Below are 14,321 nucleotides of genomic sequence, written 5' to 3'. Positions count from 1 at the left end.
TTTGGTTGGTGACAACTTTTGCAGGGCACCTTTTTAGGGCATAACCGCCATTATAGCGAAATGCTGCCGAATTTTCGACTTGGACCCGGAACTAGGCTTTGACTTAGACTTGACTTGACCCAATTTATCACATGAGTGATTGGGTTGGCGGGAATATGGCCAAGGATGGCCAAAAATGAGGAATTCTCGGGCCTTGGAGGCTCAAAAAGAACCTTAACACAGGTTCGCCGTCACGTGACGCGGCCTGAATTCACTTTAATGTTGCAGGTGACGATGCTTCTACTTCTGGGAGGACTCCCATGGATGTAGATGCTGCTGTTGTGGAGGAGGCTTTGGAGCAGGCCTTCAATGCTGCGGTGATGGCTGCTGCGGACGAGATTCCCGAGGAGGAGGCTGCCGAGGAGGAGGAGATTCCGAGACGGGCCCACCTCGGACGAGGGGGTCGTCAGCTGAGAGGGGCTCCCGCGTGGGCGGAGACTTGGGAGAGTAGGCACCTTGTGTGGGCTGCAGAGGGTCACTTGTCCTACAGGACAGTGAAGAGCTTGGTAAATAGGAATTCCCTAACTCATTGCCTATCCCTTTCTATTTTTGTTCAAATTTCCTTTCAAATTTACTTAAAAGTAAAGATAGCTTTATTTCGAATCATAATAGGAGGCCGGGAACATCAGGTCATTCTCGGGGTACACGACGGCGATGGAGCACTACGAGCGGCTGTCGGCGGAGGAGAGAGCCATGATCGAGCGTGGAGCGTTCGGTCCTCTGGTTCAGGTTTGGAGGGATATCGTGAAGAGGAAGTTGCGGGCCAACCTTAGCCTGGTTCGCGCTTTCTTGGATCGATTTTGGGATACGACTTCCACGTTTCACCTGCCTTTTGGTGAGGTGGGAGTCACCTTGGAGGACTACGGCATGATTTCTGGTCTTCCGTGTGGGACTGAGGAGATGGTGTGGCCGGAGACTGGCATGAGGGCGGATTCGGCCGAGGCGAGGAGGTTGATCGGCTGAAACCTGTCGCCGAAGGCTGTTGCGGTGCCGGGTTTGGTACCCAGTACCTATGTTCGAGATTACTTTGCGGGGAAGACCCCGGCATCGGTGGTGATTGATGGGAGGGAGACTGCTCCTCCTCCTTGTACAGCTGAGCAGAGGGTTCGTCTTTGGCTTTGGTGGTTCTTGTCTTCGATTTACCTCGGAGACAAGGGCGAGAGGCTGTCGACGAAGCTTCTCCCCTTTCTTGCTGACTTGAGTTCCCTAGAGCGTTGGGATTGGGTCACTGCTGGTTTTGCGGTCCTCATCCGCTTTATGAGGGCCATGGTTCGTCCGGAGTTGATGGAGAAGGGGACTTCTCCTGGTGCCGTTGGACCTGGGCTACTGTTGGAGGTATGAACCTTCCTTTAGATCAAAGTAAATTCCTTTCTTCTATCAAAGATCGAAAGATCGTCATTGATTATCCTGTTTTACAGGCGTGGGTGTACTCTTACTTCCCGGGCCTCGCGCCCAAGAGGACGGAGCCACTGGAGAGGGCCTATCCCGTGGTGAGGGACTGGGTCATGTGTCGGACGAAGAGCAAGCGTTCTTCTCACAACGTCTACCGGCGGGATGTGAACGCTCTTCAGCTGAGCAGCGTGAGTATCCCATTCGCATGCACTTATTCTTCTCATACTTTGTTTTAAATTGATCATAGGAATGACCTCTGCCTTTATATCGTCGCAGTGGGTGCCCAGACCTTGGGCGGAGTACGCTGGAGCGCCTCCTTTTGTCGCTGAGGTCCTTCGACCTAGGAGCCCGAGTCGGCTGTTGCTGTGGACGTCGATGGGTCCTGTGTGGTATCTGGGCGAGCGTTTAGCCCGTCAGTGCTTTCGGGGCGCGTTGACGGTTCCCGTCGATCCTCCTAGGACGATGTTCAGGGAGCCTTCTGAGGCTGAGAGGGAGGCAGACTTGGTTGGTGCCAGCGGCGATGACCTTCTTCTGCCTGGTGAGGACTACTCGGCGTTCCTTTACGGGAGGTTGGCGTACTGGCCAGTGGTGGTGAGTATCCTTTATTTTTTATTTGACTTCGGGAACTACGATGAAAGGTCGTCGATTAATGAGAGCCATTTGTCTTTGCAGGAGGTTGAGGCGGCGGGCATCGAGCCCCCAGTGTACCCCGAGACCCTTGAGTACACTGACGCGACTGGGAGGACGACGATCTCCGAGCTGCGTGACTTTGACGTAGCTGTGACGGATGCTGGCTTAGATGACTGGCAGCATCTGATTCGGAGGGTGAGTTCCTATTTTGCGCAGTTTTCGTGTAAGAACACGTTTGATTGAACTGGTTCAGTTTACTGAGAATTCTTTTGAAATGCAGGTCGCGCCATCTCGGTTTGTGGCACTATGGAGGGTGGCCAACCGGCTACGAGCTACGGCCATTGAGGCACTCGTCGGCGGTCGAGGTCGTCAGGTATGAACCTCATTTGTTTTGTTTTTTTTCTTGATCTTTGGTTTTTCAGTTTGTTTGAGTTGATTGACATGAGCCAATTTCTTGTTGTCCACATGCCGATCGTGAGCTGGAGCGGGAGTTGACCCAGTCTCGGGAGGAGACGGCTCGTTTGTCGAGGGAGCTCGAGTTTCGGGATGCCGAGATCGCCGCTCTTATGGCGAGGGTTGCCGAGTTGGAGGGTGCCCAGCAGTAGTCTGCGTGGTTTTGATTTTGAACATTTTTGGATTTGTTTGGGCGCAAGCCCCGATTAGATTTGGACTTGTTTGGGGCGAAGCCCCCAGTTGCACATTTGAACTTGTTTGGGGCGAAGCCCCCAGTTTGCTTGTATATTTGCTTTTTGTTGTATATACGACGGCCTGAGTGCCTTTTGTTGCTGGGTTGCGTTGCTTGTACCTGCAGGTTAGCTTTTGAACAGGTTTGGTAGACAACGGTTTACACCGTCATGCTGCCGAAATTTATATAGACAAATCACGTAAGACATACATTTTTATATACACATAAGGCCTTTAATTAGTGCAAAATGCAAAAATTTTGTCGGAAATGACCGGACGGTAGGGAGGGTTACCCCCGAAAAAAAAAGAAAAAGAGAAATCTATAAGTTAGAAAATGGAAAAAAAAAGAAATTAAGAAAATGAAATGATTAAGAACATATTGAAAATAAAATAAAATAAAAAAGAATTAAAATGAAAACTAAATATAAAAGTGTGAGAAAATGGCGGAAAATGTCGATGTCGCCTCGAAACGCGCGCTTGTGGATTAAGGAAACCTGAAGCGTGGTAAATTACTCGGATTTACCAAAATAAAATCCCGTAGGAATAGGAAATTATTCGCATATAGAATTAGGAAAGATCCAAACGCGGAAATCACAGAAATAAGGCTGGGGAAGAGGCGCAAAGAAGAGTGCGTCCCTTTGAAGAGGCGCAAAGAGTGCCGCGCTGTTCCCAAGCAGTCGGTTCTCACGGATTTTTGGAAACAAAGAATTAGTATAAATAGAAGCGTCGACGAAGCTTTAAACCATATAATTCTTCCGTCTCTTCCTCGTCGATTTACACATAAAGACTCTCAATAAATTTTCAAGAGAAAATTACCATCATGAATACCCTAGAGATTCGCTTGAAGGAATGGACTAATGAGTTTTCGAACATTGAGAAACATGACATGGGTGCTTATAACCTTGGATCTTTGCTGAGTTTGAAACTCATTAAGGTTGTAAAACCGTTCTTGGACGCTTGCCTTGATTATTGGGACCCAAATTACCATGTTTTTGCGTTCCCAGGAGGAGATATTTGTCCTTTTCCGGAGGAAATTGCTGCTATTGGCGGGTGGGACCCCGAACATTTACCTGCCATCCCTTCTATTGCTCAGGGGTATAAGAGCAAGTTTAGAGATTTGCTTGGACTTACTAGACTTGAGGTGGATCGCCTTGTTACTCCGAAGGGCGTGAGGATGCTAGATTTTATAGACCGATTCATCAACAAGGCCGACCCTACCGTCTCTTATGTTGCTAGGAGGAGAGCATTTGGCTTCTGTTTGCTTCATGTTTATGTCTTTCAGGGACATGTTGATGAAGATTTGAGAGGTGATCCTCGTCTATTGGGTCTTATTGAGCAAATGGAGTCGCAAGAGCCCACTTGTCTATGCTTAGGGGAGATCATCTTGGGTTTGGACAATAGGAAATCCAACCGCGATCTTCCATTTTTGGGGAGTCCCGTTATCTTACAGGTAAAATACACCTTTTTTTTTTTTTTTTTTTTTTTTTTTTTTTTTTTTTTTTCGTTTTTTTTTTTTTTTTTTTTTTTTTTTTTGTTTTCGTTTGTGGGTGTCTAATACCTGTTTTTGGTAGGTTTGGCTTATGGAACGGCTCCGATTGCTCGAGCCCCCAGTACATGCACTTTCCTATCATGCCCGTATGATTTCGATGAGGACACGGCTGTACATGGTGGACTTCACCCGGTGCGATTATTGGAAGAACAAGTCAAGAATGATGATGGCCCGCTGATCGGATGGGTCGTTCCGTGGTGGCACCTCAAGTCCGTCACCTTTGGGTGTCTTCTTTGGATCCTACTAGGTCCGCGCGCATTCCCGGATTGGAGTTTATGGTGTGCATCTTTCTGAGAGATTGATGAGGCAAGTCGGGTTGAAGCAGATGATTCCTAGGCTTGACACCGTTCCGCAGACTGCTATGGCGCTTACTACGGAGAGCCAAAGAGAGTGGGCCATGAAGTGGGCCCAGAGAAACATGTGGTTCTTGAACTTCTCCTCCAATGCCTTGTGGGTGTCGGACTCTTATCTGAGGTGGAGGAAGGCCGCAACTTCGGAAGAGCGCGAAAGACTGAGGAAGCGTGAGCCCGTTGACTACAAGGTGCGCGAGGGAGAGAAAGAGAAGGAGAAGCATCTGACTGAAGGAGAAGAAGAAGCCGGGTTCCAAGTCATTCATCCTTCGAAGAAATCGAAGACTACTCCTGTCGCAGAGATGGTGGTTGGCCAGAGTGGAAGAGTCAGGCCTCGAGAAAGACCGTTGATGATTAGGTCTGAAGTGGTGCAAGAGCGCCCGGCTCGAGGTCGTGACAAGAAATATGACAAGAATGACAAGGGCAAGGGGAAGATGGAGGAATAGCCCAAGTCTTATTTATTATTTGATTATTATTATTATTGTTGTAATAAGAAAGGAGGGATTTTTAGAATCCTAGCCTAGTCTATTTTTATTATTTGCCGTATTATTATTATTGGAAACTGAATGAAATAAAAAGGTTAAGTGGTTATGAAACCGTTGTGATTTTCTTTAATTATTCTTGTCGAATTTCAAATGCAATGCAAATGTCCTTCTATTTACATTTTAAATATAATGGTGGGTTGAATCCCGTGAAGGATTGCCTACGTATTCACTTTAAAAAAGTGAAATCAAACCCTTGTGCGTAGTTCGAGTAAATGTAAAAGAATAATTGTTCGAAGCAAGAGCTTGTAATGAACATAGAAAATAAGCATGAGCCTTTGCTTACTCGGGAGGTGCGAATTTAGTTTGTTTGATGATATGAGGATGACAAGTTTGCCAAGATGCACGAGCATAGTGACATTCAAATGGGCCAGGGGCCGTTTATTTAGTGCCACAAGAGCGACACGTAGGTTTACGCGAGGCGCGTTTTTGTTCCTGTTCTAGGCATAGTATCGTTTCAGTTGGTCGAGATTTGTGGGGTTTGAGAACTCATTCCCGTCTAGGTCTGTGATTCTAACCGCACCCCCTGGGAGTATTGATTTGACTAGATATGGTCCGGCCCAATTAGGTTTGAATTTTCCCCTTGGGTCGACAGGTAAAAGAGCTCTGACCGATTTGAGAACTAAATCTCCTTCTTTGATGTTTCTTGGCCTAACCCTTTTGTTGAAAGCTCGTTTGATACGTGCTTGATATGTTTGGACATTATGTAAGGCACGAAGCCTACGTTCATCCAGGAGGATGAGTTCTTCGTATCTATCTTTCCTCCAATCGGCCTCCGGAATTTGACTTTCGAGTAGGATGCGCAAGGATGGTATTTCTAGCTCGACTGGTTGTACGGCTTCCATGCCGTAAGTCAAATAGAAAGGAGTAGCCCCAGTGGGCGTCCTAACTGATGTTCGATACCCCCACAAGGCGAAGGGTATTTTGCTTGGCCAATCTCTATAATTGTCAGTCATTTTCTTGAGGATTGTGACGACATTTTTGTTAGCCGCCTCTACCGCGCCGTTGGTCTGTGGCCTATAGGGCGAAGAGTGGTGATGCTTGATTTTGTATTTGGCTAGCAATTGTTCGGTTTCGGCTTGGAAGTGGGACCCATTATCACTGATGATCTCATGTGGGCAACCATATCGACAGATGATGTTATTTTGTATGAATTTGGCTACATTTTTGGCCGTAAGAGCGGTGTAGGAAGCCGCTTCTACCCACTTGGTGAAGTAGTCAATTGCTACTAGGATGAAACAGTGACCTCTGTTACTGGGGTTATTTTCCCAATTATGTCAATTCCCCATGCGGAGAATGGCCAAGGAGATGTCATCGTATAGAGCAACGAAGGAGGGACATGTTGTACATTCCCGAAGATTTGGCAATTGTGGCAATGTCTCACATATTTGATGCAATCGGATTCCATTGTGGTCCAATAGTACCCTAGACGTGTGATTTTCTTTGCCATCATAGGTCCACTCATATGAGGACCGCATTCTCCGTCGTGGACTTCTTCCATCACCTTTCGTGCCTGTGAATGATCAAGGCAACGTAGGATTACACCAAGAGGTGTTCTTTTGTATAATTCTCCTTGCATGAGAACGTATTGTGAAGACAATAGTCGTATAGCTCGTTGTCCCCTCTTGTCCATATCTGGTGGATAGGTGCCATTAAGCTTGAAGTTTAGGATTGCTTGGAACCAGGGTTCCTGTGCGATTTCTTCTTCATCGGTAATTTGATGGACATAAGCCGGCTCCGACCGTCGTTCGATACACAAAGGCATTTCTATCATGTAGTCTGGCATGTTTATCAAAGATGCAAGTTTCGCAAGAGCGTCTGCAAATTGATTTTCTTCTCGAGGTAGGTGCAAGTAGGTTACGTGATCAAAGAATTGAGCGACTTGGTCTATCCTAGCCTGATAGGGTGCTAGGCTTTCACTTCGGATTTTCCAGGATCCCGTAACTTGGTTGATGATTAGTGACGAGTCTCCATGCACTCGGAGGTTTTTGATGCCTAAGCTTACTGCCGCTTGTAGTCCAATTAGACAAGCCTCATACTCTGCGGCGTTGTTTGTCACCTCGAAGTCGAGTTTGACAGCAATCGGTGTATGCTCACCTTCAGGAGAAATGAGCAACACTCCTATCCCAAATCCTCTTAGGTTTGATGCTCCATCAAAGTATAGGTCCCAGGAGTCTACATCTGTTTGAAGTATATCCTCGTCGGGAAATGACCAAGTATCTATGGTTTGTGCGTCGTTGATGGGATTTTCTGCGAAGAATTCGGCGACGGCGCGACCCTTTATTACTTTCAGTGGCACATATTTGAGGTCAAATTCCGAGAGCATCATAGTCCATCTTGCCAGGCGTCCGTTGAGGACGGGTTTCTCGAAGAGGTATTTGACTGGATCCATTTTGGAGAATATCTTGACGGAATAGCTAAGCATGTAGTGACGTAGCTTCTTTGTTGCCCACACAAGAGCGAGGCATGTCTTTTCGAGTTGTGAGTATTTGCATTCGTATTCCAAGAACTTCTTACTTAGATAGTAAATAGCTCTTTCTTCACTTCCTACGGTTTGAGCTAGCATGGCACCCATGGCGGTTTCTGTTACCGTGAGATACAAACCAAGAGGTTGATCTTGTTGTGGTGGCATGAGCACTGGTGGTTTAGCCAATATCTCCTTGATTCGGTCGAACGCCTTTTGACAATCATCATCCCACATGGTGTGGTCTGTTTTCTTGAGTTTCTTGAAGATGGGCTCGCAAATCATCGTAAGTTTCGATATGAATCGACTTATGTATTGAACTTTTCCCAGAATCCTCGACTTCTTTTTTCTCGTTTGAGGTTGTGGCATTTCAATCAGAGCTTTGATTTTGGAGGGATCTATTTCTATACCTCGTTGGCTAACGACGTATCCTAGGAGTTTGCCGGACGTTACCCCAAATGTGCATTTACGAGGATTGAGTCTCATGTTATACTTCCGCGACCTTGCGAAGAACTTGCGAAGGTTCGCAATATGTCCCTCTCTCTCTTTGGACTTGACGATCATGTCATCTACATATACCTCAACTTCTTTGTGCATCATGTCGTGTAAGAGTGTAGTTGCGGTGCGTTGGTATGTAGCTCCGGCGTTGATCAATCCGAACGGCATTACTGTATAGCAATAGGTTCCCCATTGGGTGACGAATGCGGTCTTATGCATATCTTCCATGGCCATCTTGATTTGGTTATAACCCGCATACCCATCCATGAAGGATAGTAGTGCGTGGTCTGCAGTATTGTCCACCAATATGTCGATGTGAGGCAGAGGGAAGTCATCTTTTGGACTCGCTTTGTTCAAATCCCTAACGTCAACACAAACTCGGATTCTCCCATCCTTTTTGGGTACGGGTACTATGTTAGCTACCCAGTCAGAATACTCGGAAACTTTGATGAACCCGGCTTTGAATTGTTTATCCACTTCTTCCTTAATCTTTAGAGCCCACTCTGTTCTCATTCGTCGGAGCTTCTGTTTCACAGGCTTGAAACCTGGCTTAATCGGAATTCTATGTTCGGCAATATCCCTGTCGATCCCTGGCATGTCTTTGTAGGACCAAGCGAAGACGTCTTTGAATTCATTTAGCAGGTCTATGAGGTCGGCCCGTTCGGTAGAGCTCAAGGTAGTCCCTATCCTAAGTTCTTTGGGTTCTAGTTCAGTTCCTACATTGATGGGTTCGGTGTCCTCAATTACTGGTCCCCCTTCCCCTTCCTGTAGTATTTCTTTGGCTACGTAGGGAGGTATTTCGGTCGAGTCTGGGCCTTGGTCATCCTCAGTATCATCATAAACAGAATTGCACTCAAGATAACGCAAAGAGTAAGCAGAACCTGATTTATTCATATTAAGATTTGAGTAAAGTTGAAACAAAGAAGCCAACTGATCCATGGTCAGTGGCGGCAAAGGAACAGTAGTTGGGGCATTCCCCGAACTATCGTGACTACTCGATGCTAGGCTAGGAGAAACGAAGGGAGTGGGGATGACAACAGGAGTAGACTCTCTAATGACTTCTCTAGACTCCGACTCTGACTCCGACTCCGATTCGAACTCGTCGTCTTCTGGTTCTTCTTTGAACATCTCTCCTTCTCCAGTGGTGAGTTTGAAGAGCCTTCCTTGATTGTTGGTCCATTTGATAGATTTTCTCCATCCTTTCTGCTGCTTTGTGTCGATTTCTGTGATCAATGCGGTGGGGTTGAAACGATCGTCTTGAAGTATCGTAGTAATGATCTCATCCTGCGCGGCCCTAACAAATCGGTCCTCTCCAAACAGGAGGCTAACAGCTTGTTTGTCTAAGCAAGGTGCTTGACGGGTTTTGACGGTAGGAACCGTTTCGGGAGGAATGAAGTAGCAATCGTGAAAGATCTCGATTCCGGCTAACTTCCTCTCAAGGTAATGCCAAGGTTCGGGAAACCCGTGAAAGAGTTCTGAACTTCCTTCTTGAACGAAGTATCCATTTAAGGTGGGGAGATATGGCTTCATTTGGACTCCTACATACTTGCGGTTTTGGACTTGAGCGAGCATTTCGAGAACTTCTTCAGGTTGTGGGTTTGTACCCTAGTCCAAGTGGTATTCTCGATGAGTTGCCTTTCTTGTATGGCGCGAAGGTGTTCTTCCGAATCGGGTTCAAAGGCATTCCAGGGAAGTATCCCTGATTTTTGAGCATGTGGTTGACCACCAAGTTAGAGTAGGGATTATAGTATAAGGGTGCCAACTCACTTTCTATGACATTTACACTTTGGAAGCCCCCAAGTTCGTATATGGGATCTGCAAGGACTTGATTGTTTGATTGCTTCTCAATTATTGCCTTGATAGGCGACGAAGTGATCGTCACAACTTTGCCATTGAGTGGGATCTTGATCTTTTGGTGAAGGGTGGATGTCACTGCTTTGGAAGCATGAATCCAAGGCCTCCCCAGAAGTATGTTGAATGAAGCTTCGATGTCAACTATTTGGAAGTTGACCTTTCGCTCGATTGGTCCCGTGGCTATGGTTAGGCTAGCAAGTCCAACCACTTTTCGTCGCGTACCGTCGTATGCACGTACACCTTGATTGGTGGGAGTCCAATCCGACTCTTTCATGCCTAGTTTGTATGCCGTTTTGAGGGGTATGACGTTGACCGCGGAGCCATCATCTACCAAAGTCATTGGCACATTCTTCTTTAGACAGATGACAGTGATGTATAGAGCAAGGTTGTGACTAGCGCCGAAAGGTGGCAAGTCTTCATCTGAGAAAGTAATAGGATTACTTAACTTCGGTGATTCTTGGAAGACCAAGTTGACTACATCTTCGGGAGTAGAGTTATGCGCTACATTCAATTTGGCCAAAGCTTGCAGTAAAGCTTGGCGATGTGGAAACGAGCTTGCCACTAGTTGCCAGACTGAAAGATCAGCCTTGGTTTTCTGTAATTGCTTGAGCAAATGATCAGTGGGATCATCTTCGTTGTCATTTGGTGTGATGAAATTGGTTGGACCGTTTTGAGTAGTACTTTGGTATGGACGACCCGAGCGAGTTAGGTGATCCACATCTTGATCTTCGCCATTTTGGACTATTTCTTTTACCAAAGAGTTTTCAATGAGATATTCGTCTTCGTCGTCATCGGCCCAAACCCCATTGATTGCAGCTAGTTCCTTCATCCTCATGATGTCACTTTCTAGTTGTATGATTTGATTGACTAGCTTGTCGACCACGGTGACTACTTCTTGCATAGTGGCGTTTTGAGAGAAGGTCAATGGTACGCGTTCTTTGGGCGTTGCCTTGGGATCGCGTAAGGTCGTTACCATGTTTTCTAGTTCCCACACTTGTCTATCTACACTCCTTGCCCATGCGATGAAGTCGGAAATGGTAGGGGAGATGGTAGAGTAGAGTCTTTCTTTCTCAATTGCATGAATTTCGTTTTCGGCGGGAGAAATGAGATGTGAGCAATCTAAGGTAGATTCGTCACTTGTAATCACTAGAACTCCAAGAGGATTCTGAGTGTTGTTGGGTTTACCTCCTAGTGGGATTGGAAGTCGACCGTCTTCAATCATATCCTGAAGCACGTGTTTCAACTTGTAGCATTTTTCTGTATCGTGCCCCTTGCCCCTATGGTATTCACAGTAGGAATTTTCGTCCCAGAATTTGGACTTCCTTTCAGGTTCGGGAGTGGGCCCAATGGGTTGGAGTTTACCTTGCTTCATTAGTCTTTTTAGAGCGTTGGAGTATGTGTCCCCAAGGTTTGTGAACTTCCTTGGTGGGCTAGTTTTCTTGGATGGCTCGAGAAGGTTAACTTCGTCGGTCTTGCTAGTAGAGCCGTATGAACGACTTGTGGACCCTTGGTATCCTCGACCTACCGTTTTGGACAAGAGTCCTTTACGGATGTCGTCTTCAATCCTCGTTCCTAGTACGATTAAGTCCTTGAAGGTCTTGATGTTTTGATATCTCAAATGGTTGGCATATATGGGCTTGAGATTATCCACAAACTTTTCCACGAGAGTAGCCTCGTCCGGGCGTTCAACTAGTTGGGTACTAGTCTTCCTCCACCTACTTAGGAAGTCGGTGAATCCTTCTTTGTCATTTTGGGTAAGAACCTCTAGAGTACGCATGTTGACTTGGATCTCGGCATTATCCGCGTATTGTTTCGAGAACTCGATCGCGGCGTCTTCCCAAGTAGCGACCTTTTTGTGATCTAAAGTGTAGAACCGTTGCTTTGGGATGGTGTCAAGAGATGAAGGAAAGATCCTTAAGAACATCTCGGGTTTGATGCCTTTGATAGACATGTAGTCCTTGAAGGCGCGGATGTGGTTCAAAGGATTCTCATGTCCTTTAAACTTAGAAATATCCGTCATGCTAAAGTTAGTGGGCAATTTGGAATTGACGGCTTCATACTTACGATTGTTCTCCCTGTAAATGTCATCCCCCTTAAGGTACATCAATTGCTCCTCTAGGTATTGGAGTCTTTTCTCAGCTGCAGTTGTGCCTTGGAGAGGATTCTCGTCTTTAGACTCGTCATCGGAAAATTGTAGTACTTCACCTTTAGGGTGAGGTAGCTTTCCCTCCACATCAAAGATACGGCCTTCGATAAGTTCGAGGCGGTCATAGGTTTGTTCTTGAGTGATTTGCATTTGGGCTATCGCGGCTAGGATTCGATCACTATTTTCTTGAATTTGCTGGAGGTTTGTTTCATCACTTGACCCAGGCATCTTGGAAACTGGATAAGAGATCGACGACGAATCAAAACACGATCGACCATTCCATCACACTTGCTAAAAGAGGAAAAGTTTTGACTCGTGAAGTGGATGTGTGCCACTTGTGTTGAGTGAGTTTTGAAGAAAGACAAGGTCTTTGAAAATATGTGTCCTAGCCAACTGTAGTGTAGTTGTAGGAGTGGACTCGAGGTGAGGTTTGAAATGGGCTTGTGGCCCGAATTTTGACACGACAAACGGACAGAGTTTTGACCGGATTTTGTGCTAATTAAAGGCCCCTTTTTTCGAAATTCTTGATTGAAATTGGATTTTGATTTTTGAAAATTCGTCATGATTTGTTTTGAAATGGTGATCACGTAAGGTTTACATATTTATACAAGCATTATAACGGGATGCTGAGTGCATTTAGAAGGGTTTTGGTTTAAAGGGTGGGTTGCCATACCGAACCATCAAACCCGAAGTCTGTGGAGAGGCTCGTGCCAAACAAGAGTAAGGCCGATTCCTAGTCCATTTCCTCAAGTAGTGAAGGCCCTTGATACAAACAAGAGTAAGCATCATGGTATGGATGACGTCAATCGCTATCCATCCTTAGGCCCAAATAAGAATTAGGACCGTTTAGACGGGACGATTGGTCGAATGGGTTGGGTTGGGCCTAGGAAGGCCGAATAAAACGGTCTAGGAAGACCGAGTTATGAAAACCGACAATTGTCTTGTACAAACTTATTCCCTAACCTTGTTCAAGTTTCACCCTAGCTACACGTAAGTGTATATCCCAGCCAGAGAGTCACCAAACCGTGGACGACAGCCGCCACGGGGCGCTTGGTCGAGAAACGAGGGACAAGCGTTTGCATTTTGTATGGAGTCGCCACCAATTTTTATGGGAAATTGGAACCGTTCGAATACCTCGTGTCATGTCAAGACACAAAGTAGTGACATGAACACTAAGCAATCGTTACCCTTAGCATTTTATGTCTAGAATGACTCTCGTGGATGCCAATGAACACGGGTGCTCACGGAGATCTGGAGTAAGGGGTGAGGGTACGTATTAGGAAGCTCTTTTGATCGAACACCTAATCCCGCCCGCCTCGATAGCGGCCTCTACTAATGATTAGGGAAGTTATTCGTACTCGATATATCGTCGACTATATGCATGCAATGCAACATCCATAGATTAATCCTAACATGTGAAGATTTACTAAGTCGGTTGACACGTAATTAGCATACAATTGGGTCGAAGTCGGATTTAATGCTCATTTACATGTGAAAGCATACAAGCAATAGGATAATTATAAATTACAATAATGAAAATTACATTAATTACAACGGAATAGGCGATTTATGTCGAAAATACCTTTAAAACGGATGATTTGATAAAAAAGAATAAAAGAATAAAAGAATAAAACACGACAGAATTAACGAACAAGTCAGAAGGCGATAATACGAATATTAGTGAATTAATACGTAAACTAATTAAACTACGTCAAGGCAGAAAGGAGTTCGAGGCGAACCAACAACAGAGCAGCAGCGCGGCAACACTGCGCCCTTTGGAAGAGGCGCGGCGATTCTTGCGTCTGTTCAAGTGGTGAGTTCGTGGCCGCTACAAAACCGTTAATGTTAATTGGTAAATTAATGGATTGATTTGATAATATGACTCGGATGAAAGTAATTAATGGATTATTTACATGCGATTAAAGTCATAAAAATCAGTAAAACATGGATGAGACGGAAACAAACGGATTAATTATGTGAAGGGCCGATGTTAATGAATAATTAATAAAACAAACTAACTAAACTAATTAAACTAAACATGATGAATATAGCGATGAATATATGACTAAACATGTTAGAATGTATCAACAATAAATCCCAGAAACTCAATATGAATGAAATTGAACTTCTAAAACTCGAATTGAATGTTAATGACGAAAACCCGCGAATATTG

General features: G+C 45.5%; 1 protein-coding gene across 1 annotated transcript; it reads left to right on the top strand.

Moving 5' to 3' along the window:
* The first annotated feature begins 1,268 nt into the window (after positions 1–1,268).
* On the top strand, positions 1,269–2,492 carry LOC141623446 (uncharacterized). Its single transcript, XM_074439552.1, has 6 exons — positions 1,269–1,374; positions 1,458–1,619; positions 1,708–2,022; positions 2,104–2,256; positions 2,342–2,434; positions 2,484–2,492. The coding sequence occupies exons 1-6, from the start codon at positions 1,297–1,299 to the stop codon at positions 2,490–2,492; spliced, it is 810 nt and encodes a 269-aa protein (XP_074295653.1). The 5' UTR covers positions 1,269–1,296.
* The last annotated feature ends 11,829 nt before the right edge of the window (positions 2,493–14,321 follow it).

Source organism: Silene latifolia, chromosome X (genome assembly GCF_048544455.1).
Source record: "Silene latifolia isolate original U9 population chromosome X, ASM4854445v1, whole genome shotgun sequence".
NCBI lineage: Eukaryota > Viridiplantae > Streptophyta > Magnoliopsida > Caryophyllales > Caryophyllaceae > Silene > Silene latifolia.
The sequence above is the reverse complement of the archived record's forward strand: the minus strand, read 5'-3'. Positions and strand labels throughout refer to the sequence as shown.

Coding starts and splice junctions, on each gene's coding strand:
- LOC141623446 (XM_074439552.1), top strand. CDS start 1,297: ATGAGGGCCATGGTTCGTCCGGAGTTGATGGAGAAGGGGACTTCTCCT. Junction 1,375..1,457: donor GACCTGGGCTACTGTTGGAG/GTATGAACCTTC, acceptor CCTGTTTTACAG/GCGTGGGTGTACTCTTACTT. Junction 2,257..2,341: donor GGCAGCATCTGATTCGGAGG/GTGAGTTCCTAT, acceptor TTTGAAATGCAG/GTCGCGCCATCTCGGTTTGT.